Source organism: Aspergillus oryzae, chromosome 8 (genome assembly GCF_000184455.2).
Source record: "Aspergillus oryzae RIB40 DNA, chromosome 8".
Classification (NCBI taxonomy): Eukaryota; Fungi; Ascomycota; class Eurotiomycetes; order Eurotiales; family Aspergillaceae; genus Aspergillus; species Aspergillus oryzae.
Genome location: NC_036442.1, coordinates 1,009,921 through 1,033,394, shown reverse-complemented (window position 1 = coordinate 1,033,394; position 23,474 = coordinate 1,009,921). Strand labels below are relative to the sequence as shown.

The 23,474-nt window shown below is 47.1% G+C and overlaps 9 protein-coding genes across 9 annotated transcripts; 3 read left to right on the top strand and 6 right to left on the bottom strand.

Annotated features, from left to right (window-relative positions):
- Nucleotides 1–1,210: 1,210 nt before the first annotated feature.
- On the bottom strand, nt 1,211–2,159 carry AO090103000090 (uncharacterized protein; the record flags this gene model as incomplete). Its single annotated transcript, XM_023233451.1, has 4 exons — nt 1,211–1,254; nt 1,512–1,744; nt 1,840–1,869; nt 2,095–2,159. The coding sequence occupies 4 exons, from the start codon at nt 2,157–2,159 to the stop codon at nt 1,211–1,213; spliced, it is 372 nt and encodes a 123-aa protein (XP_023093806.1).
- Nucleotides 2,160–2,817: 658 nt separating this feature from the next.
- Nucleotides 2,818–3,598, bottom strand: AO090103000091 (alpha/beta hydrolase; the record flags this gene model as incomplete). Its single annotated transcript, XM_001826646.3, has 2 exons — nt 2,818–3,156; nt 3,209–3,598. 2 exons carry the CDS (start codon nt 3,596–3,598, stop codon nt 2,818–2,820), a joined length of 729 nt encoding a protein of 242 aa, XP_001826698.1.
- A 1,314-nt stretch (nt 3,599–4,912) lies between these two features.
- AO090103000092 (uncharacterized protein) lies at nt 4,913–5,442 on the bottom strand (the record flags this gene model as incomplete). Its single annotated transcript, XM_001826647.3, has 3 exons — nt 4,913–4,966; nt 5,030–5,260; nt 5,314–5,442. 3 exons carry the CDS (start codon nt 5,440–5,442, stop codon nt 4,913–4,915), a joined length of 414 nt encoding a protein of 137 aa, XP_001826699.1.
- Nucleotides 5,443–10,028: 4,586 nt separating this feature from the next.
- On the top strand, nt 10,029–10,600 carry AO090103000093 (uncharacterized protein; the record flags this gene model as incomplete). Its single annotated transcript, XM_001826648.1, has 3 exons — nt 10,029–10,143; nt 10,197–10,247; nt 10,302–10,600. The coding sequence occupies 3 exons, from the start codon at nt 10,029–10,031 to the stop codon at nt 10,598–10,600; spliced, it is 465 nt and encodes a 154-aa protein (XP_001826700.1).
- Nucleotides 10,601–11,139: 539 nt separating this feature from the next.
- Nucleotides 11,140–13,239, bottom strand: AO090103000094 (uncharacterized protein; the record flags this gene model as incomplete). Its single annotated transcript, XM_023233450.1, is given in 2 exon segments — nt 11,140–12,700; nt 12,707–13,239. Coding segments are annotated over 2 exon segments (2,094 nt in total).
- A 292-nt stretch (nt 13,240–13,531) lies between these two features.
- On the bottom strand, nt 13,532–15,156 carry AO090103000095 (putative MFS transporter; the record flags this gene model as incomplete). Its single annotated transcript, XM_001826650.1, has 2 exons — nt 13,532–14,480; nt 14,543–15,156. The coding sequence occupies 2 exons, from the start codon at nt 15,154–15,156 to the stop codon at nt 13,532–13,534; spliced, it is 1,563 nt and encodes a 520-aa protein (XP_001826702.1).
- A 2,214-nt stretch (nt 15,157–17,370) lies between these two features.
- AO090103000096 (uncharacterized protein) lies at nt 17,371–18,110 on the top strand (the record flags this gene model as incomplete). Its single annotated transcript, XM_001826651.3, has 3 exons — nt 17,371–17,447; nt 17,539–17,731; nt 17,808–18,110. The coding sequence occupies 3 exons, from the start codon at nt 17,371–17,373 to the stop codon at nt 18,108–18,110; spliced, it is 573 nt and encodes a 190-aa protein (XP_001826703.3).
- A 388-nt stretch (nt 18,111–18,498) lies between these two features.
- On the bottom strand, nt 18,499–21,911 carry AO090103000097 (uncharacterized protein; the record flags this gene model as incomplete). The annotated part of the gene is made up of 3 exons (XM_023233448.1): nt 18,499–19,984; nt 20,037–20,868; nt 20,921–21,911. The coding sequence occupies 3 exons, from the start codon at nt 21,909–21,911 to the stop codon at nt 18,499–18,501; spliced, it is 3,309 nt and encodes a 1,102-aa protein (XP_023093808.1).
- A 533-nt stretch (nt 21,912–22,444) lies between these two features.
- On the top strand, nt 22,445–23,236 carry AO090103000098 (MOSC domain-containing protein; the record flags this gene model as incomplete). The annotated part of the gene is made up of 2 exons (XM_023233447.1): nt 22,445–22,523; nt 22,650–23,236. The coding sequence occupies 2 exons, from the start codon at nt 22,445–22,447 to the stop codon at nt 23,234–23,236; spliced, it is 666 nt and encodes a 221-aa protein (XP_023093809.1).
- Nucleotides 23,237–23,474: the final 238 nt, after the last annotated feature.

The following is a 23,474-nucleotide window of genomic DNA, read 5'->3' as shown; positions in this document are numbered from 1 at the left end:
TTCTCTTCTCTTCTCTCCTTCTTCTTCCTTCATCTCTGTTTCTGGTGGGAAAAATGAAAGGGGGCCATAGCATTTGCGGAGCTTATCTGCGAAAAGCCAAGGATCGAAGATATCGAACGATCTACTAGGTCTAGCCGATTTAGGCCATGCATAATATGTTGTTTCGCCGGGCGACTGTCGACATAATGGCATCGCTCAACTCAGGATACGACTTCATGCGATGTGTCACCCGCAGCAGACTGATAAAATATTGGTTCAGTCTAACCCTAAGCCAAGCGCACCATTCAGCCCAGATTCACACTCATATGATCTCGTAAATGACAGCCCTTTCGTATCAATCGACATTCTACAGGATACTCAGCAGACTGATATGTAAAGATCAAACTAACATACAACACGTTGTAAAATGTTCCCAGGGATTTGCCCTACTGTGGTATATACTCACGCCATTATAAATCCATCTTGGGTATCCAATAAACGCCAATACTGAAATCAAATCTAAGAGGCATCATCCCCATTAGCAACTTTTGTACTCCCTCCCATTAACGCGAACTCATCCCCGAATCGCTTATTGTCCCATTCTCTGTCGCTCCTACCACCCGATTCATTCTTCGCGGCACTGGATATTCTATGCATCCTATAGTTTGCCGGTGGACCATCGGAATGATCTGTACTCCACGAGAAGGAACAGCATAGAGTCCGTAGCAGGGGTCGAAGAGTGGGTAAACAGGCGCAGATGATTCCGACACAGGGCTCGACGAAGGTCCAGGTTGCGGCTTCCATTACGGAGTCTATACGGTTGAGATATTAGTTGAGAATAAATGGATTCGAGGAATAAAGGAAACAGACATGACGTATCCATAGTTTCGAAGATATCGAGGGTAACAACTCGCATAATGCTCGCGACACAGACACTGGATTCATTAGCTTTCAACCTTCACCGATAAAATATACTAAAAGACGTACAATCCACCGAGAAGGAATATCCCCAGAATAGTCAGCTTCTGCGACAGCCGTAGTTGAAGTTGTAGAACCATCGGAATCGGTAAAGCGAGAATAACCACATCAATGAGTAGATTAGAGATCGCATTGCCGAAGAAAAATTGTTTCGGGTCGATACAAGTTCCTTCTAACGTCTTGTTCCAGTTCAAGGCAATCGGGCGACATTGAAGAAGGACGGTAATAAAGACCGCGAGACACCATGATACGACTAGACCGCCGGTGATGAGGCTCGCGATTCTGAAATTGCGAACGCTGAAGATCCGGCGGTAGAGTAGGAGGATTGAGATTTTGATCGAGGGGATGAGGAGGGTATATGAGATTTCGTTGGCGAAGAAACACTGCAATTGTCGTTAGACTTGGATCACAGTTGAACGCCCGCAGATACTCGCCTTTTGGAAGATGATCTTCTCCTGGATACTCAGTTCGTCCATGTGTTTTCCTAGCCCGCCATCTCGGGCCCCTATACACGATCAGCCATGTACAATCTCGTCGCAATATGGGAAACATACAAACAACAGCTTCTCCCAGCATGCTATAAGCAAGAATAATCGACACACAGATGACATAGTCATCCATTCCCAAAGTAGTTCTCATCCATCGCGCAACGATCCGAAAACCGACCACAATCGTGGACAGCGCAACGAGCACAGCACTGACCGTGATGTAGGTTTTCCCACGGTCATTAGCACCCATAATGGGACGAAAAAGCGTTTGCCAGAGGATGAATGCGTTGTTGTCGTCGCTGTATATACATAACCGTATTCGCCGGCCAAACGACGGCAAAATTTCGCAACCTCGTCGGACGTGAGCCAAGGTTTGCTTGATTGCTTGACGTACTATTTAAACCCACATGGACCCCGTACTCCGCTAGGATTGGTATGTGGGTAACATTTTAAGATAAGATTGAGTGTGAATTAGCTGTTTTTGAAGCTTGAAGGGTTTCACTTCACGTTTGTGTCGCTATTATCCAGGGGCTCGCGCCACCAGGGTTATGTGCATATGAACAGGGATTCGTATCAAAAGTGCCTTACTAGGAACTGTTAGCTACCAGGGGTCTTGGAAAACGAGTACTTTAAATGCCTAAAGAATTACATGTGCGTGCGAATGCCCAAGTACGAGGACTTGTTTCCGGCAGACCCGCCCGCAGGGATCTTCATCCTGGTGGCTCGATGTGCGCATACTTCGTACCATTAAGGTGGGATTTGTGCTTAGACTAGTGGTATTCCTCTGACGCTAGAGTCCTAGACTTGGCAGATTGTGCGGGATGGTTTATAAATGATTAATCTCAAATTCCGCGGCAACGGTTCACCCATCTCGAGCTGTGGGATCTACAAGAACGCAACGCTCCTAACATATAAGCTACTAGAAGAGAGAAATACTATCGGTGAGTACTATGAGAATGAGACATAAGGCATGGGTCTCTCTGGTGCACAATGGCATATGCTAACAATAGAAAATAGAACAGGCTATCGAACCAAATGCTTCAGGAGAAAAGCAGAAAGCAGTACACAGGAAATAGACTACCCCCAAAGTCTGGAACCGGTCAAACCAAACACGCAAGATTAATCAAATAAACTTCGATCCTGGCTCTGCAGGATCGGACGGAGTGGGTCGGGCACAGAACGAAATTGAAGCCTTCCCGATGCCGATTGGCCTGGGATGCCGTTGGTTACATCGGACCCATTCCTCACCCCCAAGCCGTTGTATCAACCCACGAAATGTCTCAAACTAAGCAGGATCTATTCGAACCTTGGGAGTAGACCCCGCCAACCCTTCTCGCATACCGTGTTCCATGCGGTTAGGCTACCTCCTAGTTCATTGGGATGCAATCTTTAGCACCAGCTTGGCAGTCTCTTCCGGCATGCTGAGGAACGGACTGTGGCTCGCTGGTAGCCTCTCGACGTCTATATCCACTCCCACCTTCCGCACGTTTCCGATCATCATCTCCTGAACCATGGGAATGAGGGCAGCATCTTGTTCGCACACAATGTATGTGGCGGGGATGCTGCGATACGCCTCGTTTGAGATCGGGTCGAACTGGGCGGATTTTGGGTGGACCACTAGCTTCTTGGCCCATGCAGCGGCTTCCTCAGCGGGAAGGTCGTTGAAAAAAAAGGTCGCTGGGTCAGGGACAGTCAACATCCCCTTTTCATCCTAGAAATGCTTATTAGCGAGTGCATATCAGTTAAGGTAAGCGACTACCTACATCGATTGTTATGAAAGGAGGCAATTGGCCGCCGAACATACCCGCGAGGCTGTTGCCACTAGGGGGTATAAAAGCAGTCATGTAGATCAGACGTTTGATCGCCAGTCCGTCTAGGGCATCAGTGCCAACAATTCCGCCATAGGAGTGCATGACCGCGACAACAGACTTCCCATCGTCAATGAGCGACTGTGCCGTCTGTCGGATGAGCGCCACGTCATCCGCCAATGTCTTCGTCGGGGGTACATCATTGTTGCAGGTTAGAAGGCGAGGACAGACTGCTTCGTAGCCCAAGTCTTCAAACGCCCTGCAGAACGGGGCATAAAATTCAGGGTGATGCCATGCCCCGTGAATGACAAGGATGGTAGGGCGAGTAGTAGTTGTAACAGTCATGTTGGTCCGCAAAAGTTTGTCTCAGACGTGGGACAGAGGTGGAAAGGTCCTGCATGTAAGTGTTATTCGGGGCCTTGAAGACTATTTTATCTCGGACAAATTGGTTCGTCGCAGCCAGATGAGACATCAGTGGAGTCTGTTGGTAGGGGATTCCGTCTGGCGGCCCTAAGTGTTCTAGCGGCCGCTAGGCGGAACACTTAGGGAGAATTTAGCTTTACTTAGGGAGAGTAATCATCAATTCAAGATCCAATCATAAAGAGGGCACCTTCCTGTTAACTTAATGTCCCTAATTGAAAGCCCCTCCTACAGCCTTTTTACTAAGCTACTACTAAGTTCGCCTAGTGATCTAGGACTCCGAGTCATGGAGATATTTGAGGACTTCAAACCCAGAAGCCTGGGTTATGGGCACTAGATATCCGATCCGCATGGACTTTGCAACAGTACTATCTATGTTTTCTTTTGATATCTCTCTTTACTACTAATAGTATAGATAACGTAAAATCGCTTATATACCCATGTCAAAACCAGGTTATACCTCGCTGAACTATACAACTAGTGTTGATCGAATGTTCAGAGCACAGATCAGTTGTTGAATAAGCCACCGAGCAGAAGTCAATGAGGAGATGCATATTGATCTACCGCAAATATGCCCACGCCACGGGTTAAATAGTGCTATCATCCGTTTCATTCTTGGATCTAATTTCTTTACCAGTTCTTCTATAGCCCATGGTAAGAGTCAACCGAAAACAGTGAGGTTCCTGAAACCATAAAATTTATTGAGTGAGATCGCCGGCGGACAAATTAGCATAAACTATCACTTAGAAGACGTAGGTTTAACACAGCTACAGGAAGTGACATAGAAAGCAGATACTCGTCTCGATCAGCCTCCAGGATTGTGGCGCTTGATGAAATCCTCCATACTGTGGGGAATGAGCTGACTGACGGTTTGTTTCTCCACTAGACTGTTTTTCAAGTACCGGTTTGACGGTGCCGGGATTTCCTTTCTATGAATAGAGGCGTATATATGTTTAAGTGTCAATAGTATGCGGTCGTATGAATAATAATAAGTCCTATCACTACTTCCCCATGGCGACGTGCCTGGAAATGCTGGAGAAAAACACATAGATTAATAATAGGCGATCTTATAGCTAACGGATTCTCCGCAAATTTCAAATCACAATAATCAAGACCGACAATCCCAAAATAAAAGCCACGAAATTAAATCCAAAGAAAATTAATGAATGAATATACAACTCGCCAGTCCCGCGAAGAGCCTATACAAGCAGGAACAAGCAGACAACCTCCACACAAAATCTAAGCAACAACAACAGTCTGATTGAGCAGGTCTAAATATGGCCATGCGCTCGCCTGTAAATCGACCAAGTTAGCTCCTTAATCTCATCGATGCGATCGTGAGAGGTTAGCGCTTACCCCGACAATTGCCACATGGGCGACGTTGATCTGTGCGTCTCCCTTGGCTATGGAGTCTGGGATCGTCACGGTGAAGTTCTGATAAGGAGGCGAGCTATCGTGGTACTCGGGCTTGAAGGGCCCGTTATAGAGCAGAGTGCCCAGTGTGTCTTTCGGAGCCATGCAGGGTCTTTCGGGGCAGGATGCCACGCCAATTGCGACACCCATCTCCTCGGAACCAGTTAAAGAGTTCTAATACGGCAGTTAGTCTCAGCTATAGCTGTGGGATGCTGGTCCATACTTACCGGGCGCTGAACCTGAACAACTAGATTCTCTCCTGCAGTGATCTCCTGGTCTTTCTTAGGAAGTCCAATGAAAGCATTCTGCGCCGAGACGGCGGCGGCAAGAAAAGCGATAAAGTAAGGGGCCTTCATGTTGTTGATACTGACTCAATGATAAAGAGTTATAGTGAAATTGAAAGATATTGAGCTGATGCTTGCGATTCTAGTCTTGACCTTACTTTTTGATGTTGGTTGAAGTCGAGACAGAGGGGGTTTTTATGCTGTTGAGAAATGGGATACAGGCCAATGTTAGGGGCACACCCACTGGACGATGGTGATTCGTTAAGTCTCTGCAAGTCTCAGAGCGGCGAGCGAAGCCACGATTGTGGTTGGCCTGAAGGACTCAGAATCCGAGGCAACCGAAGGTTGAAAATCCCCGACACTGCCGAGATCGCCTAATCTCGCCCCATGTTTGGTCAACCCCATGAAAAACATGCATATTGTCTGTAGGGCCTGATGCTAATAATACCTGCAGGAGCTGTCCTCTTTTCCTTCTACGTAGACTGGCGGTCAGACCCATTTCGCCTGTTGGGGTTTAGAATTATCTTTTGCGGTTTCGAACCTTGTTCGCGTGAGTCCCTTTGAATGTGGCCATTTGCGAAAGACTCGATCAATATCTGTATGACTTATGGGATTCTAAGCTACGAGACAGAGTATACGACGACTATAAATAGGTATCAAGAATGACAGGTCAGAAGAGATGTTGGGAGTTTGTTGGACAAGAGAAGGGACAGGTCTTTGTTTAAAGCTAAGGAAGCGGCAGGGTGCCTGAACTTGCCCTAACAAGTCACCCCACGGCAGACTGGGAAAGGTGATCAATAGTCATGCCAGAGATATCCTGCCATTATATTCTCCAAGCGTGTCATGTTGCTTAATTACGAGCTTAAAATAACAGTTCAGTCTCCATGGAGCGGCATCAACGAGATATGACGTCATACATCCATGTTACTCTAGGATTCACTCAGCAAATCAGCTCTTGACAGCGCAATGCACGAAGAATTACGCTAGAGGGATAGTCGGATGCTACTGGACTAATTATAAAGATCGAGACGTAGAGTAGGATTGTGGAGGACTAAGATCATCATTTCTATAGCAACATGCTACTCTCGTCATTTACTTGAAAGCATTCCACTAGCTAATCAACAACACATCAGTTGTGTGATGTCTAGCATGATCATTTTGTTCATGTAATAAAAACCTGATGGAGTGCTCTCTATTAGGCAACTCATGCCTGGAGGATTCTCAGTGTTGAAATAATGACTCGCTGCCTACGAATGCCGGATCGAACGATTTGTCTCAACTCTCAACTGTATTCAGTGTCTTAGTATCTGATCATCACCCCATACTGACGATACGCTTTCCCTCATGGGACACTTTAAGTGTTATTTATAGTGATCAAAGACAAAGCGAAACCGTAGCATCTCGTATTTCATCCCAGCCCGGATTAACCGCTGCCTAGACAAGTAGCTAGATATGTGACAGCGGTAACCACCCCGTGCATGGTATAAGGAAACAACCTGATCACGCCGCGGATGGAATGGGCGGTTCCAGCCCCTCTGAATATTACCTGTACATACTACATACACGCGACCGGCCTGAGGATTGTACAATTTTCACTGAGCAAGGCGGCAGCGTCCGCAAAATCGAGGTCGTTCCTTAAATGCAGTGTAACAGCTGCAGAGCTTACATACTCCGGAATCAGTGCACACTGCCGACCCACGAGCTTGTTCGTATTAGTATCTAACTGAAGGTTTGTGGCTGTGCATAACAGGGCTGGCAGTCTTTTCATACCCTACCACAGTAGCCACATAGTAGAGTAATCTCAGACGATGTCCGAGTAGAACTAAATACCGATGACCCACTTAGCCATCGTAGCCAACCATAGTCAATAGCTCTTTTATATCCACGCTAATTTTTGAGTCACCTACCTCATTAAGAATAGTGTTGTAGCGCCCTATTCCACATTGCTTGGGATTTCAATAAGTTCAGTCAATCAAGCCTTAGTGGGTTCCATGCTCTCAGGAACATCTAGAACGCGTCAGTGGTAAACTCTGTGGGTCTAACTAAGGAGACGAACGCTAAGCTTCGAGACACTTGCCAAAAGTGGCAATTAATTAGAGCACCCTGGAAAATTGGTACTGTCTAGCACACGACTTTCTTTGCAGTGTCCAGTAAACAGAAGTAGAGTTTAGAAAGGGAAGTCCTTTAAAACCACGGTTCCTGTATTTTGTCGTTGATCAACTCTCTGTTTCTTGCTGCTCCATCATCATTGAATTGTATTCGAGGAAAGCCGACTACCACACAATATATCTGACCGGTAGAAATGGCATATTAATTCTGCAACTTATCGTCTATGTTCCTTCCCTGGTGATCATATTCATCGCCTGTATGAGGCACGGTTTTTGCCGTTCTGCAGGCTGGGTTCTTATTCTGATATTTTGCCTCCTTTGCATTGCTGGGTCTATCTGTGAATTACACGCACGCAGCCATCCATCAAAAGATATCCTAATAGCGGTCGTCCTTGACTTCAATGACATATCACCACTCATCCTTGCCGCTTAGGATTGCTATCAAACTTGTAAGAGGTCGACAGGCCTTTCTTGCTTGCCCCTCTCTCTGTGAAGAAAAACTGAAATTTTGGAAAGGATAACACTGGCATATCCGTGAAGCATGTGCTTGATTCGAAAAGAAAAAGGACTTTTTCCCCCGAGGCGGAATAGCCAGCGATCTGCTAATAATAGCGGTATATTCCCATTGTAGTCAGACGTCATATCCAACTAGGCCATCAGGGGTTTGGAGTTGAAATAAAAGTTACCCTCGAGCTGAGCCTTTCCCGTCTAGCTCACATCGTCGTAAGCGCCTCCTCGTCTGATACTTACCACTCAAAATCCACGTCCCGTGTTGCGATTTACCTTCGCCCAGTGAAGGTTTAAGATGCATTCTTAGGCTACCGGGTCCCTACTACTAGGTCATCCAAGACCGTCCATGTTGAGGTGGTATAGTGGTGCCAGTACCCGTGTACAGATATATATAACGGTGTGCTCTCTTGCTGCTCCAAAGCTATTTATTTTCATGCCCATTCAACTAAAATGCCAATGGCACCAAAGTCGTGCCTTGTACACATTATCCTCAACATATATCTGCACTCCAAAATCTCAATTGGTGCTATCCATTTACCATTTTTACACTCATCCCAATAACAATTGCACCATAAGATGCACGATTAAAATCATGTCCGTACATAGACGGACTCGTTCGAATAAAACATAGTTAGGGGATACTGTACTCAACGAGGACGACGAATACTCACGAAAAATATATTCGAGACACGACAAGTTCGTCATGGCTATCATGCCTGTGGCCTTCAGTAGAACCTATAGATAGATACATGTGGTCCCAACACTAACAGCCACCCAGATCGTAGTCGAGAGCACTTGCAGCATCCAAGCAATAATGGAACACCAGCATGTCAATATCTCATTTCCGAGCAATTATTTGGTGTTGACGCCACACAAAAGTGGTTCTTCTTTAATACCAAGGAAAATCTTATGGACAAAATTGAGCACTTTTGAGCACGTGGTTACTTTATGTATGGCGCCAAACGATACACACCCCTTTTGGACTTCTCTTCCCGAAAAGAGCGCGCTGGGATGATAAATACCTGCACATATTTCATAGGGCAATAAATATCGCATGACTTCCAACGGTTTACTCAAAAACTTCGCAGAAGTTTCTAAAGCGGAGTTCCGAGCCATCGAAAGTGCTGAGCAAGGGAGGTGATCGCAGTCAATAGTTCCAACGAAGACGCCGATCTCTATGCCGATCTCTCTCCCCTTAATTCGAGTCTTAGATCGCGTTTTTGAGTCGTATTATCAGCAATACCCTTTCCCTGAGCGATTCCTTGGAACTTGACCGAGGAAATGGCGTGATGGATTATATCGTGGTGATTATACAGTCGGCTATTTCATCACGACGGAAATTGATCATACCCCATCGAATTGATACTAAATTAGCCACCTGGGTTCTGTGGCGATGAGGCGGGAGTGACCTTCTCCGTGAGACATCTGTGGGGCAAATCATCGGGGTTGTGAGACTAGCTCATTGACTAGCGAGATGGGGAAGCTTAGAATGATGAAAAGCCGTGTCGATCATCGCGTAACTCTCTAGCCGACATGGGGCTGCTTAAAGGGTCTCCGGCTTACTCCGGAGTAATGTGAGGGAAGAGTTGATATCATCTCGGATCCAACTGGGCTGCGATTGTGTCCTCTACAATACGATGGCTGGTTTGGACCTGCACCAGCGCAATTCAAGTTTCAACATTGTGTACAGGATGCTAAGATTAGGCCGTTCATGCGAGTTCCATGCAGCACTCGGCTAATAGAATTACAGAAGTTATCCGAGAGCCGACTCTAAGAATAACGATGTGAGACATTCTCCACACCATCCAGCGAAGCGATTGCATCAGGGATCGATGCAATCAATATCCTCCCCAATAGCGCAACGCTACAGCCTCACGAGCTCATAAACAGCATCCAAGCATCTCATTGCGACATTTATTTGGTTTTGAATATAAAAACCCTCGCATTCCCCCGGGATCGACGAAAACCATCTTCCACAACCGCAACCATCAATCAAGACAGCACTCTACGAAACAAACAAACCACTCCCAAACCGCCACCATGAAGTTCACTCTCGCCGCCGCTTCCACCTTCATTACCGCTGCGCTCGCAGCCACTCTCCCCAAGTCTTTCACTCTTGTCGCTGACGGCGGCAACACCGTCCTCACTGACAACAGTATGTACCCTCTACCTCCACCCTTCACTAGAAATCGTGACTAACCTCAACAGCCAACGCCATTGTGGACGCTTCCCAGGCCAACACTCTGGAGATCCTCCGCCGTATGTCTCACTCACCCAGTATAATACTACACGAACCAAACTAAAAATATACAGTGAAAAGCGAGGACGGCAAGACCATCACCTTCACCCAACAACAAGCCGTGAACCCCAATTCGTGGCAGAACCTTTATGCCATCGCAGGCAAGTCTAAGCCTCTAGGCTTGACCATCCCTCACTCTGGTGCCACTCCCGACGGCGCTGTGCTCAACGGCTGGGGCATCACCGACGACGGCTACCTCACCTTCAACGGCGAGAACAACTTCGGTCTTTCCGAGGACAAGCACCAGATCTACTTCCTTGGAGAGGACGCCACTGTTCCCAAGGTTACTCTCTGGGTTAAGGAGCTCAAATAGGCTGGTGCTTTTTTTTTTTTTTAGTTGGATATTTGGATGCTATGTGACTTGAAGTCAACATCGCATGTGGATATAGTCTAGGCTGGTATTGGACATATGGATAATAGTAAATAATTCAAATACTTCCATGACATCATTCTTCATCTGTTTTGTAAACCAGTAGACCTTTACTGGGTAAAATGGAGAAGGTTTCCTGAGGACGATAATGCATTGTAAGAATTGGGAGCGATGAAGTAAGTCATGCTCCAAAATAGGTGGATAAATACCTGGTCACGTCCTAAAGATGTGGTAAATGTATGGTGCTCCTAAAATAATGCACTACATTTGTCGACATGTATCACCCATCGCGCCGAATGCCTTTTCGCATTTTATGTTGTAAAGTTATCTAGAGTTAGATTCTACCTAATCTGGGCTAACTATCTAGGATTTAGACGTGGCGTATCCGAACTATGACTCCTCATCTTCTGGTGACGACCGAGTTCATCACAAAGAGCAGGTCATAGCTAGGTACCTCATTCCGTCTCGAATGACTTCTCATCCTATCCATATTTTCTCTTTAGACGACTCGCAAAGTACAGAAGTCTCCAACCTTCGATACGGGACTGATGCGGTCGGTGGAGCGTGATAGACCTTTGCACATTGAAGCCTTCAGGTGGAGAAAAGGTATAGATAGACCCAGTCTTTGGCACAACAGAGAATTTCATGTGCGCCATAGCTGCTTGGAACGCGGCCCAGGTGATTGAGCTCCGTGGTCTCGGGTTAGAGAATAGGGTCGAGAATACCTCCAAGGAGGATGGCTTTACTTTGAATGCTTGGGATGGCGCTGCAGGTTCTGGTTCCGTCGCGGGAGCTGCTGTTGGAGCGATACTGTACACGGATGAATGTGGTGGGCGTGTTTTGATCTTTTCCTTGCGCTGTTCAATTTGGATTTCCCGATTGGGCGCTTCAGGGGTTGACGAAGCAAGCTCAGCCCGTGCTATCTGCTCGCTCTTCTCCTTCTGCTGTTGAGCTTGATTCTGCAGGTCTGACAAGCATTCTTCGTTTAGATCCTGATAGAGAAAGCCGATATCTGCCCCTATTCTGCTGGAAATGAACTCATCAAGTGTGGTCAGCGCGCCTTGGGCCATTCCCGGCTCCATAAGATTATCAATCGGCACTGCAAACGCCGATAAGTCAACCTCAGACTTTAGCGGGTCAAGTTCAGACCCTACATCCTTTATGCGAGAAACATAAGTTTGGCACTTCTTCGGATTTATTGGCGGCATGGGTAGAGACGTCGAGAGACACTGGACGAAATTGGTTGTCACAGCAAGATCACCGAAAGCGTCAAATTCGCTCTCCACCATCTTATCTTGCTCAGCGGGATGTGTTTGATGGAGGTCGTCTAACTTTCTAACCCATTCGACTACCCGGGAGGCATTCGTGTCGGGTTGACAAAGGCGAAGTATGTAATTGAGTTGCGGATCGGTTCTGGTAAGAGTGTCCGGCTTGGTTTTCATCGTTACCCGCGCGGTGCCATTATCATATACACCAGAGACGCGCTTGAAATGTTTATCGCCAGACCCCATTTGGACAAAGCGCTTGAAAAGCCGCTGGACTCGTTGGTACTCGAAATGACAGACGTTTGCAAGCTCCTGGAGAAAGGAGCTTTTGTAGGTCCGGTCATTTGGTCCGGTCATAAGGGCTTGGAGCAGTTGATGGATATACCCCCAGACTGCAGCACCCACGACGGCATTGTGGATCATCTCGAAAAATGCGATGTTAATATATTTGTCTGTGATCAAGGGCAATCTTCGGCCTTTCTCATCGGCGACCAGCTCGGGTCGACTAAAAAACCAAGCATTAACAGCGTGAGCAAGGAATTCGGGCTCAGTCCGACATAGAAGTACATAATCCTCCAGAGCTGACTTCTGATCAAGAGAAAGAGCAGCCAGGTCTTCCAAGGAAAGTTTTTCTGGCTTCTGGTCGATTATAAGTTTGGACATAGCCTCACGTGCCGCCTTTTCTGACTTTTTGGAGCGCGCTTTGGTCTCAACGGTAGAACCCGCTTCAAGAATGTCCTGGATCACGATATTCATGGACGTTAGCAGGATAGACTGTCTTTACAAAATAAGTTCACCCGTCGACTGAGGAACAATCAAACCAGCATCCACACCAACTTTCATCATAGCCATTGTTTCCTTATACTTCTCCCGGTCAGAGACGGTAAAGGATTGTCCATATCGTTCTTCGTCCATGAACAACGTGAAGCTATAGCGAAAAGGCTCAACATGTTTAAGACCATGGACCTGTATACTCCTCAATATGACCGCCGCGTCACCAGGGCCGCCGTTGGCACTTTCGATGTACTGCTCAGGTAAGGACTTCGTCGCGCGATGTTTCAGACAATCCAGCAGATAGTCAGAATCCGGATCGGCGATATCTCGTAAATTCCAGTCGGGAATGAACTTGTAAACATCGCCTAAAGATCTATCGGTAGGGGACTTCAACATCTGTCCTTCGGCAGCACCGGCTCTCATGACCTTCTCCCGTTGTGCCTTGCCCAGGGAATGCCATATTCCCTCGATCTTCGGTCCATGAAGCTTATATTTTCGCGCAAGATCGCTCTGCAGCTCCTTTATCAAATCAGGTTTCTCCATTTCTTTTCCAATGAGCGGGGATCACCTGTGCCGGGTGATTCATGCGCACGTTTAATTGAATTTATGAGTCACGGGACTGTCGGGCCCTGAAGATGTCTAATAGTGGACAAGATTGATAATCGGCAACTTCTCTTTACAGTTACTAATATAAAGTCTTATTTAAGTCTCTTTTAGACTATAGCAGTGTACAACTACAAATATATATTAAAGACATCGAAGCTCAGGTTAATAATATTTCATAACTCATCACAGTTCATATTTTAGAAGTATCTTCTGGTTCGAGCCATTACATCTAATAAATATACACAAACTCATCGTTCTCCCGATCCGTCAAATCAAGGAAAGCATTATTGCCCACCTGGTTGTCGGTCTCGGCAGCCTCAACCTCAGCATCCTCCTCGGAAACCTGGTAATTATTCTCCATGGACCGATCGACGATCTTAGCCGGCTTCCCGTTTGCCACACGCCGACGCTCCTGCATTTTATTAAGCACAAACAGATTGGCCCATTGAATCAACACAATAGCAGCCATGGCAATGAAGATACCCAGACAGGCACGCAGCCCAGGTTGATACGCGGGCGCATCATTCTCATTGAACAGGAGCGGTCCCACGATGTTTCCAGCCGAAGAAGCGGCATTGTACAAACTCATGACGATGGACTTCTTCGTTTGTCCTGCAGTGTTTGCTACGATCCACGAGACAATGAGCGGGTTACCGCCGAACAAGAACGAAAGCAGATAGTATCCGGCCATTAATGCACCCTGGACGGAGTCATCCCGAGGGAGGGCATACAAGATCGCAAGACCGGCCACGACAGGTAACATGAAGGAGGCAAGCACGACGGCCTTGAGGCGGGCTTTCTGTGCGAGATAGCTGGCAAGGAGAATGATGATGAATTGGAGGGCACCGAAGGGCATGTTGAGTAACGTTGTCTTGAACTTGTCGAAGCCGAGTCCTGATAGGATCAGAGGACCGAAGACATTCGTCACCGATGCGCCGACGTTGAGCAAGAATGCCATGCCAATCCAGATGTATGTCTTCGGCTCTAGTCCGGCTTCCACAACGTGGCGCACCTTGAACTCTCGGCTTCCGGCTCCGGTTTGGTTGGCTCGGAGGCGCTCCATGGCCTGAAGCTTTTCTTGGTCGTTTAGGAATCGGGCTGAAGCAATATCGTTGTCGAGTCTCCAGTAGAGGAATGGCGACGAGACGATGGTAATAAGACCGACGAAGAGGAAGATACTATTTGTGGAAAATGTCAGTTAATATCTTAGAGCCCAGATCTAAGCTAGGCAAAAACTTACATCTGCCACTCTTTAAGCACACCGGACTGGATGTGTCCCAGCCCATAACTTAGGGCCGCAGCGATAATGGTGGCAAGACCATTGGTGCTGTACCAAGCTGCCACTCGTAGTGGCTGCTCTGCACGACGGTACCATTGGGCAGTGATAATACTGAATAGAGGCAGGCAGCCTGCCTCGAAAAGACCAAGAAAGAAGCGGGTGGCCATTAGCCCACCGAAGTTGTGGCAAGCAGCCATTGCCGCTTGTGCGACGCCCCATCCGGCGACCAGAACAGGAAGCAATATTCTATGTGGCACTTTGACAATCAAGAACGAGGAAAATGGCTGCCAGGCCAACTGGGCGATCGGAGCGATAGAGCCGACCAAGGAATACTCATTGCCAGAGAGGTGGGTGTCCTCCTTTAGGCCGAATGTGGCACCATATCCTAGAACCGTCTTGTCGAGAATCTGTAGGAAGTAACCCCACATCAGGATCACCAGGATGGTCCTGTCAGTCTTGTTTCGAATCCGCTTGCTATCCTCTTCGGTCAGAGGAACCCGCACGACGTTGATGTGGTCCATGTTCGCGGGTTTGACCGGATCTTCATGGTGAGTCCCTTGCGGCTTCGGATCCATGATGGGTAATGTATAGGAAGGTTATAATATAATAAGATGACCTTCGCAAGGGCCTTGGGTGACAGGCTGGAAGTTGGGGAAGGGTTTTTATATATTTGGCACGCTCCCCGCAAGAAGCCAGCGTTCAGCAACCCCCACGCCCTTACTAAACCCCAGATTCGTTACAAGATAAGTTTAGCGTAATATGGAGAACTTGATTTTTGGGATCCTTTGCGTTATCCAACCAATTTCTCAAAGTGGAAGCTTGAGTGGATCCGATACGATCCCCGCAAAAGCATAACCGCACCTCGGGCGAATGGCCCTCGGCTTCCCCCACGGAACTGGAACCCCCACGGTCTGTGGGGAGTCAAAGGGTCCTGGACAAAGAAGGCCGTCAGAGCAAATGACTGACATTTTATAACGATGGTATGCCCACGCAGCTAACTGCTTTGTTCCTAGAGTGTGCAACTTGCCACTGGAGAATCGTGCCACCGCGTCAGATGCCGACACATGAAAAACCTAACGGAAAAGCAGGATGGCCGAGTCCTCCCATCGCGGTTTCCCATGGCGTTTATGAGTAATGGATGACTCTTCACAGGATTTCAAAAAGCACGGTGGACAGAGTCCGTTGCATGGTCGGGCACACCAAACGGAAGGATTACGGGACAAGACAGGTTTTTCCTATCAAGCTTTGCCGAAGCCATAACAATGCTTGTCATATAGGGACATTGGTTTACAAGTCTCTTTTATGGATAATAGACGTCACACAAAGCTACTTCCCTTATGGACATAGATAAACATCCATAATCATGTAGATAAGCCGGTATCAGTAGGGATAAAAAGAACAGGAAGGATCAACGCTTAGATATGTAGACAAAACGACCAAATATTGATATCACTGAGTAGCTTTGGAGCACCTTTAAAGTGTATAGGCACTATAATAAGTGCATTTACTATAATGTGGTATTCATTATTTGAAAGGCATCGATCCCTTCATGGAATGTACATAAGCCTGTTCGCCAGCTGCTCTCAATACGTTGCTATAAATGTTGAATTCCCCACGCACCATAGTATCCCACGTCAATAGATAGGGCAATGTACAGAGTAGAAAGATAAGAAATCAAGAAATATGCCAAGCTTTCCAAATCTTAGAGTATAGAATAGTGCCTTGGCAGGTGGAGTCTGACGTAGGTATATCTAGGACGCGTACGGCGTTGCACGTGCCAATGCAATAGATACCTATGACAAGACATCGATCAACTAGGTAATTGGAATATAAAGCTCAGGAATCCTGCCGGCATTGTCTTGCCGGTTGGCAGCCTATTCATGGGTAGAATTCTCTTTTTTAGCCCATCTACTCCGTATGCAATTAAGTTTCAAGTCGCGAGATATGTGACACCTTTATACCCGCGCTATGAGATATTCCAGAAGACCGATAGAAGATATATCCACCCGTGAGCAAGTATGAGCTATTAGATATCGAATATAGGATCCGTTGATCATGACATTAGTGGAATCCATTAACCCGGTTGATGCTCTTCTAGGTATGCGTTCGTTAGACATCGACACCACTGGAGAGTTGGGAATACGGGGAAGGATAAAAGTTGGGCTGAAGTGGAGCCTAACCTATATTCCCTACTGAATGCCATTCGCCGTGTCGTCTCTCAGCCGGGTCCTAGAGCGTAGCGCCACATTTGGCCCCCAAGTCCAGACAAGTCGGCAAAACCCAGCTCATCTATAAATACATGTCCGACGGTTGCGGCTTTAGAGTTTAGACCAAGCCAAGTTGTCCAATCCCGATGCACATACTGTGTGATACAATGATAATGCATGGGAACGATGGCATGACAACAAAACTGTAAAGTCATTGAAATTGCAGGAGTTAGTAAGGTCTATGAACCACCTCGTATACACACGTAGACTAGAAAGCGCTAGTGCTTACACGTTATCTTAAAATGGGTCCACTGAGGACAAACCACCATAAGGCTGGTTAGCCGCAGTAAAGCTAATATGAAACCTTTCCTATCAATGGACTTGTGCTGGACAATGCGGTCCGTGCATTGGCCAGGCTATACGCAAAATATCATTAAAACTCTCAATTGGTAGACTTTGCCCAGGTGGAGCTTTCACAAATGTGTATGTTCAACCCTTGGTCTCTACCTATAAATAAGATTCAACCCCGAGCTCAGTTGCTTTTTTCACTCGTATCTGAATAATACGGCGCCTTCATTCAATATGTCTCGCCAAATTGACAGGTTGGCTCAACCAGCTAACAAAAAAAAGATGAAAGTCGTTATCGCCAGCTGCAGCAGGTGAGAGAAACTCTTAGCAGTCCTTCTGTACCTCGAGTTGACCTTAACCACGGTACCAGTACACTAGCACAAGGTGACTGACTATCTATAGATCGGGTACTTTGGGGTTGCTCGCCGCCATGAGGATACTAGGCTTTAGTCCGTACCACATGACCGAGGCTTGTTTCAGTGGACCGGTACATATGAAGATTCTAGAGGAAGCCGTGATTGCACAGCATAATCGCTTCTCAGGTATCAAGCGATACGAAAGGGTTGACTTCGACAAGTGGTTGAGTGATTATGACGTACGTGGACTATCACAATATTCGTCAAATCCCCAGCTTTCGAATGATTTTGAAATGGTAGCTAATCGGATCGCAGTGCTTCATTGAGCTTCCCAGCTATTTAGGCTCGCAGGCTCTCGAAGTATATGCCGAAGACCCGGATGTCAAGTTTATTCTGACACACCGTGACCCAGACAAATGGGTGACATCAATGGACAACACTATCGCCAATGTAGTGAGAATGGCAACTTCGTTCCCTATGAATATCTTGAAACACTTCGATATCATCCTCAAAGGCTTCTTCCGTCTCAATCAAGTCATGTTTTGGGCTATGTCCGACGGGACAAACCCTGGGGATCCGAACAACGAGGCCGCGCTTCGTAGGAACTATGTTGAATAGTGAGTAACCTAACTTCACCCCTCCTTTCTTCATCTATATGTGAAGAATCAGTTGTACGATCTATATAACCTGACATCTATAGTATCAAATTCGCGAAAAACACACTCCCCAAGGAGAGACTTTTGTTGGTTAAACTCGAGAAGGGTCTCGGGTGGGAGCAGATCTGTCCGTTTCTGGACCTCCCAATCCCCGATGAGAAATATCCGCGGGGAAATGAGCCAGAAAAGTTTCAAAAGTTGTTAGAGAGTCACTTGAAGCCTAGGGTCCAACTAGCTGTATTAAGGCTGGGAGCACTGGCTGTGACTGCACTTGGAATAATAGGCTATGCTGGGTGGCGTATGTCTAATTCAATCTAGCCCTATATAATTGCATACAAGCGTAAAACAAACTATAATGCTCTTGCCTCTTTAAGAAGATCTGCCACGGCTTTATGACCACCTTTGGCTGCTAAATAGAACGCAGTGAAGCCCCTGCCGCACTTCGAATTTATATTCGCATTCCTCTCTAGCAGACGTCGCACTACCGTCTCATCGCCGCCCCAAGCGGCTAATGAGAGCGGGGTCAGGCCTTTCGAATCTCTTGCCTCTATATTGGGGTTCTTATTGAGCAACAGCCTTACCATTGCATCATCACGATTTTCAACGGCTATCAGCAACGGAGTTCTGTCAAGGTACCCCTTGATTTCAGTATTAGCACCCTTCTCCAGCAGGAGACTGACAACCGCCTCATGCCCATTTTGAACAGCCAATAAAAGTGCAGTATATCCGGACTTGTTTCTTGCTTCAATTATAGCATTTCCGCCGAGTAGAGCTCGTACCACCGCCTCATGGCCTTCTTCAGCGGCCATAATAAGAGGCGTGTCGCCCTTGCGAGTCTTTTCCTCGGTATCAGCACTCCATTCCAGCAGGAGCTTAACCACAGCTTCATGACCCCTTTTGGCAGCCCAGGACAGTGAAGTCATTCCCCATGCATCTGCTGAGTTAACGTCTGCGCCATTTTCTAGAAGTAGCTTTACTGCTGCTTCGTGGCCCTGCATGGCAGCCCACAGTAGTGGAGTCATGTAAAGGGAATCTCTTGGATCGACATCATGTGATCCTTCTAGCAGAATTGACATGGACTTTGATAGCCCTAGACACGCTGTAAGGTGCATGCTTTCCATATCTACACTCCCAAGACCACGGCCAAGCTGGCCTTGTCGTATAAAATGACCGCAGACCAACAATTTGGACGTGTTATGGATGAAGTCTAAGACAAGCTTGTCTTCTTCCATGTAGGCCTTTCTGGCATGGTATCCCCAATTCAACGCAGCATAATAATACAGAGGATTTGACCATGTTCTCATGGCCATTTTCATTGGGGTTAGGAAATGGTCACCATCGAAATCTTTAAACGATAAGTAGGTCAGACAAGCTTTTGTAATATTAATATGCCCCTGAAAAAACCATTCGTTGTAGGTACGTTCAAAATACTCTTGCGTTGTATAGTGGACAAGCCGAACTGCGTTACTCTTTTCGTCTACTATCACCAAGCCCGCACATACCGAGACGGCCTGTTCAATATCTGGCATATTGTCTTCGTCAAGCTCTGGTGTGTTGAACTCAACAGCAAGCCCGTGCCGTAGCTCTGATAATGTAAGGTTCCTTGTAGCACAGGCAATCCATGATAAGACTCGATTAGCAAGCTTTTGGTGCTCTGGCGCTTGGCCACGAATCCGCTCCATGGCTTGGTTGTATGCGTGATCTAGAACCTTGGACTTCTGGCCGTTGTCTGATCTTTCCGCGGATGTAACCTCAAGATCTGCAAGCACACACCTGATGGCCTTAGGTGTTGTTTTATAAACCAAGGAGTCAAGATAAAGCTTTGCGAGAAGAAACCTAATGTTTGTCAGCCAATGCGTCGGGATAATTATCGTCGACTGATACTGACATTCCCTCAACTGCCCGAGCAAGATTAGTCTTAATCTCTGCCTGCAAAGCAGGGTTATGTAAAACGAAGGATGGAAAGCTTTGCAGTCGCTGTTCAATATATCGCTGCACGTCCATGTCGCTAGCTCTGATCTCCAAGCGGATGCTTTCCCCAAATCTTTTTTCAATCTCATGAACAAAACGAGAAGTTACAAGAATATTCGCCTTGGTCCGCTCCTGAACACCAAAGACTATGCGGAGAAATCGTTCCCGATCTTCATTGGAGACTTGACATTCGTCCAGTGCATCGATGAGGATAAAAAGTCTCGAGTAAGAGGCAGCAACACTATACAGAGTACTTAAGATTCCTTCGTGAGAAGGTCGGCTTCCTCTTCCCTTGCATTCATCGTAAAGTACTCTCACAGCATTGGGAATAAAAGGCTGTCCTTGGACTAGCTGCTTCAACAGGCTGAGAAGAAGGTCGGTGTACCGCTGTTGATGCTGCTGTCGGAAATTGCAATAGATATACGTGATGCTAGTCTTGGGCTTATTCTGGTATGTACGGTAAAGATGATCGATTACGGTTGCGGTGATCATTGTTTTACCTGCTCCAGGCATACCAGGACAGAATAGGGTCTGTTTGCTTTGGCTAAGCCATTGCTTGAATTCAGTTGAATTCAGGAACCACTCTCCAGTTCCTTCTTGCCGCCGGGCAATGAAATCATTTTGTTGGAGAGCGTAGTTCACCGGTGTAAGCCAATTAATGACAGCTTGGTACTCTTGGTCGTCGCCGAGCTGGCGTAACCTTTTGACGCCGCGATCAATATCTTGGGTCGTCTCATGGATAGTTTTAACTGAAGAATCGTTAGTATGACTGACCAGTATAAGGAAACTTGTTAAGCTTACCTGTGGAGAGAATTTCCATAATCTTCTTCTCAGCCTGCACATGTTGAGGAGAGATCCGACGCAATACATCCTTCGTGTAGGCAGCCGCTGCCATTGCCGCATACCCTTGCCACGCCTTATTCTTATGGGAGTCAGAATAGTCACAGATACCACGAATGACCAAGCAGGGAAAGTGATTCATTAGCCCCGCTGCCTCCATTTCAAAACATAGAACGTCCTTTTCCATAGTCAGCTTATCCCGCATGCAGGCATCTTTCATCAACTGATTCGCGGAAGCGACCAGCCCATAATGAACTATCGGGCTGTCTTCATCTTCCGTACGAGGGTTCCGCAGCACGAGGGTAGAGGGATCATCCCCGCAGCTTATTGTACAATTAGATTTGTCGTGTGGAGGATGAACAATATGACTTTGGTACAGCCGATCACTGGCTGGATCCGGTCGTCCGTATTTCTTCCGCAATCTTGGGTTTCTTTCCAAGGCTTGATCAATATCACCTGCTAAATGATGACCCTCGATTTCATATCGCGCCTGAAGCCCATTTACAGCCGCGCGCAGAACTGCGGGCGGCTGGTCTAGGTAGCCTGTTGGGAAAAACCTCTGCCCTTGGATGGTCTTGCCATAGTCGTACTGAAATACACCCCCATGGTTATTCGAAGGGGTGCTGACCACGATGTCCCCAAGCCGAATATCATGGTCTGCACTTGGCGCACCTCCGCCGATGCCGACCATCAGGCCGATTCGCACATTCGGAAAGCTGTGCAGCATAGTCTCGGCCACCCGCGCTGCTGAGGAGGTGCCATATTCGCCGATTGGCAGTACAGCGATGACCACGTTATGGTTCGCGAGTCGGCCTAAGGTGTAGTCATTCTTATTTTGCGGGGACAGGTATGCTGAGCTTTCGTGCTTTTCGTCAAGGAATGCTTGCGCAGCGACGTATTCGGTAGTGATTGCGCAGATCCAACCGACGGTATACTCGTTGGGGTCGACCATGTTGACGAATGGTTACTTGAGAGTTTGCAGTAACTTGGATTCTGCTAACAGTGCATGGATCACTTTGGGGTTGCAGAAAAAAATCAAATAACATGTTCCCGCCCATTGACTCTACGAATAGAATAGGGTCCAGAAAGTGGAGCAGATACTCTGCCCCATGCTCAGCCTCGTGGATTGGATTGGCAGGAGAATTAGTGTATAGTAGTAATCAATACACATGTATGCTACCTAATATAGTTTCCCTTTTAGCGCCAGGCCTCAATATGCACTTGGAAAATATTGTTCATCTCATTTCGCGGGGCGACGGATAGTTAGGGCCACAGACAATCTTTTTGTTTGAAGCTGCGTATATTCCAGATGTACACAGCATATGCCTGGAAATCGGATAGAGTGAGTTCAATTTTGGGTAGAAAGCCATACAAATGACAGTGATAGCTTGTCCAATGAACATAGAATATCGCATGACACTTTGGGGTGGCACGTTGGGCAAATAAACGATCACCACGTCTATGGACTTGCAGTAGCACGATGCGATGGACGAATCCGAAGCTCATCTCCTGCGGGGTATATGCATAAATGTATCCGTCCGTCACCTGCACACCATTCCCGATAGTGGGATAAATGGGCAGATAAATAATTGTCATGTTGGAAAAAGAAAGAGGATGAATTAGTATACACCTACTATATCAAAATCATACCTATTCATTACGAGACGAGAGCGACGCTTTCGCACCAAAGACATCAAAATCATGTCTGTCAACAGCGTTTCCCTTTCGGGTTCTCATTCTGTCTCGAAGACTGCTGTCCCCAGTATAACGCTCATTCCAAACCATGGTGTCAAGGGTGACGCCCATGCAGGACCAACTGTCCAGCACCGACCCCTACGAAATGCCAGGCCGTCCGACGTAAACCTGCGCCAGGTCCACCTGATGCAGGCTGAGATCCTTCAACAAGTGTCTAAAGACCCTGCGACCGGAACGAAGGACATCGTCCTCAAACCAGGACAGTTAGGAGAGAACATTACCACCCAGGGCATTGATCTGCTCTCATTGCCCAAGGACACAAGGTTGCTGTTCGTGGACGGAAAGGCATCCAGCCAAGACGCACCAACCCTCAGACTGACTGGCTTGCGCAACCCCGGTCCCCAGCTTGACGCTATGAAGAAGGGACTGAAGGACCGCTTCTTGGTGAAGGATAGTCGCGGCGTAGTGATCGGATACATGGCTGGTGTCATGAGTGTTGTCGAGAAAGGAGGTGAGATTCGACCAGGAATGGAGATTGTGGTGCAGAAGCCAGCAACAAACCTGGCTCTTAACTGTATTTAATGTGAGTTGCTGTGCATGTTGTGATGTACCGCTGGGCAAATCGTCCGTTGATCTAGGCCTGCATCTATGCTGAAGATGTTCAATTAAGACATAATTTAACACACTCGTCAATCCCGCCATACTCAATCTTTGAAACAGAGCCTATACTCGCTAGATTTCAATTGGTGATCTGGAAGCAATTAGTACTTTTCGGATAGGTTGGTGAGTAGTGATATTGTGCGTTATAAAGGCCAAGAGC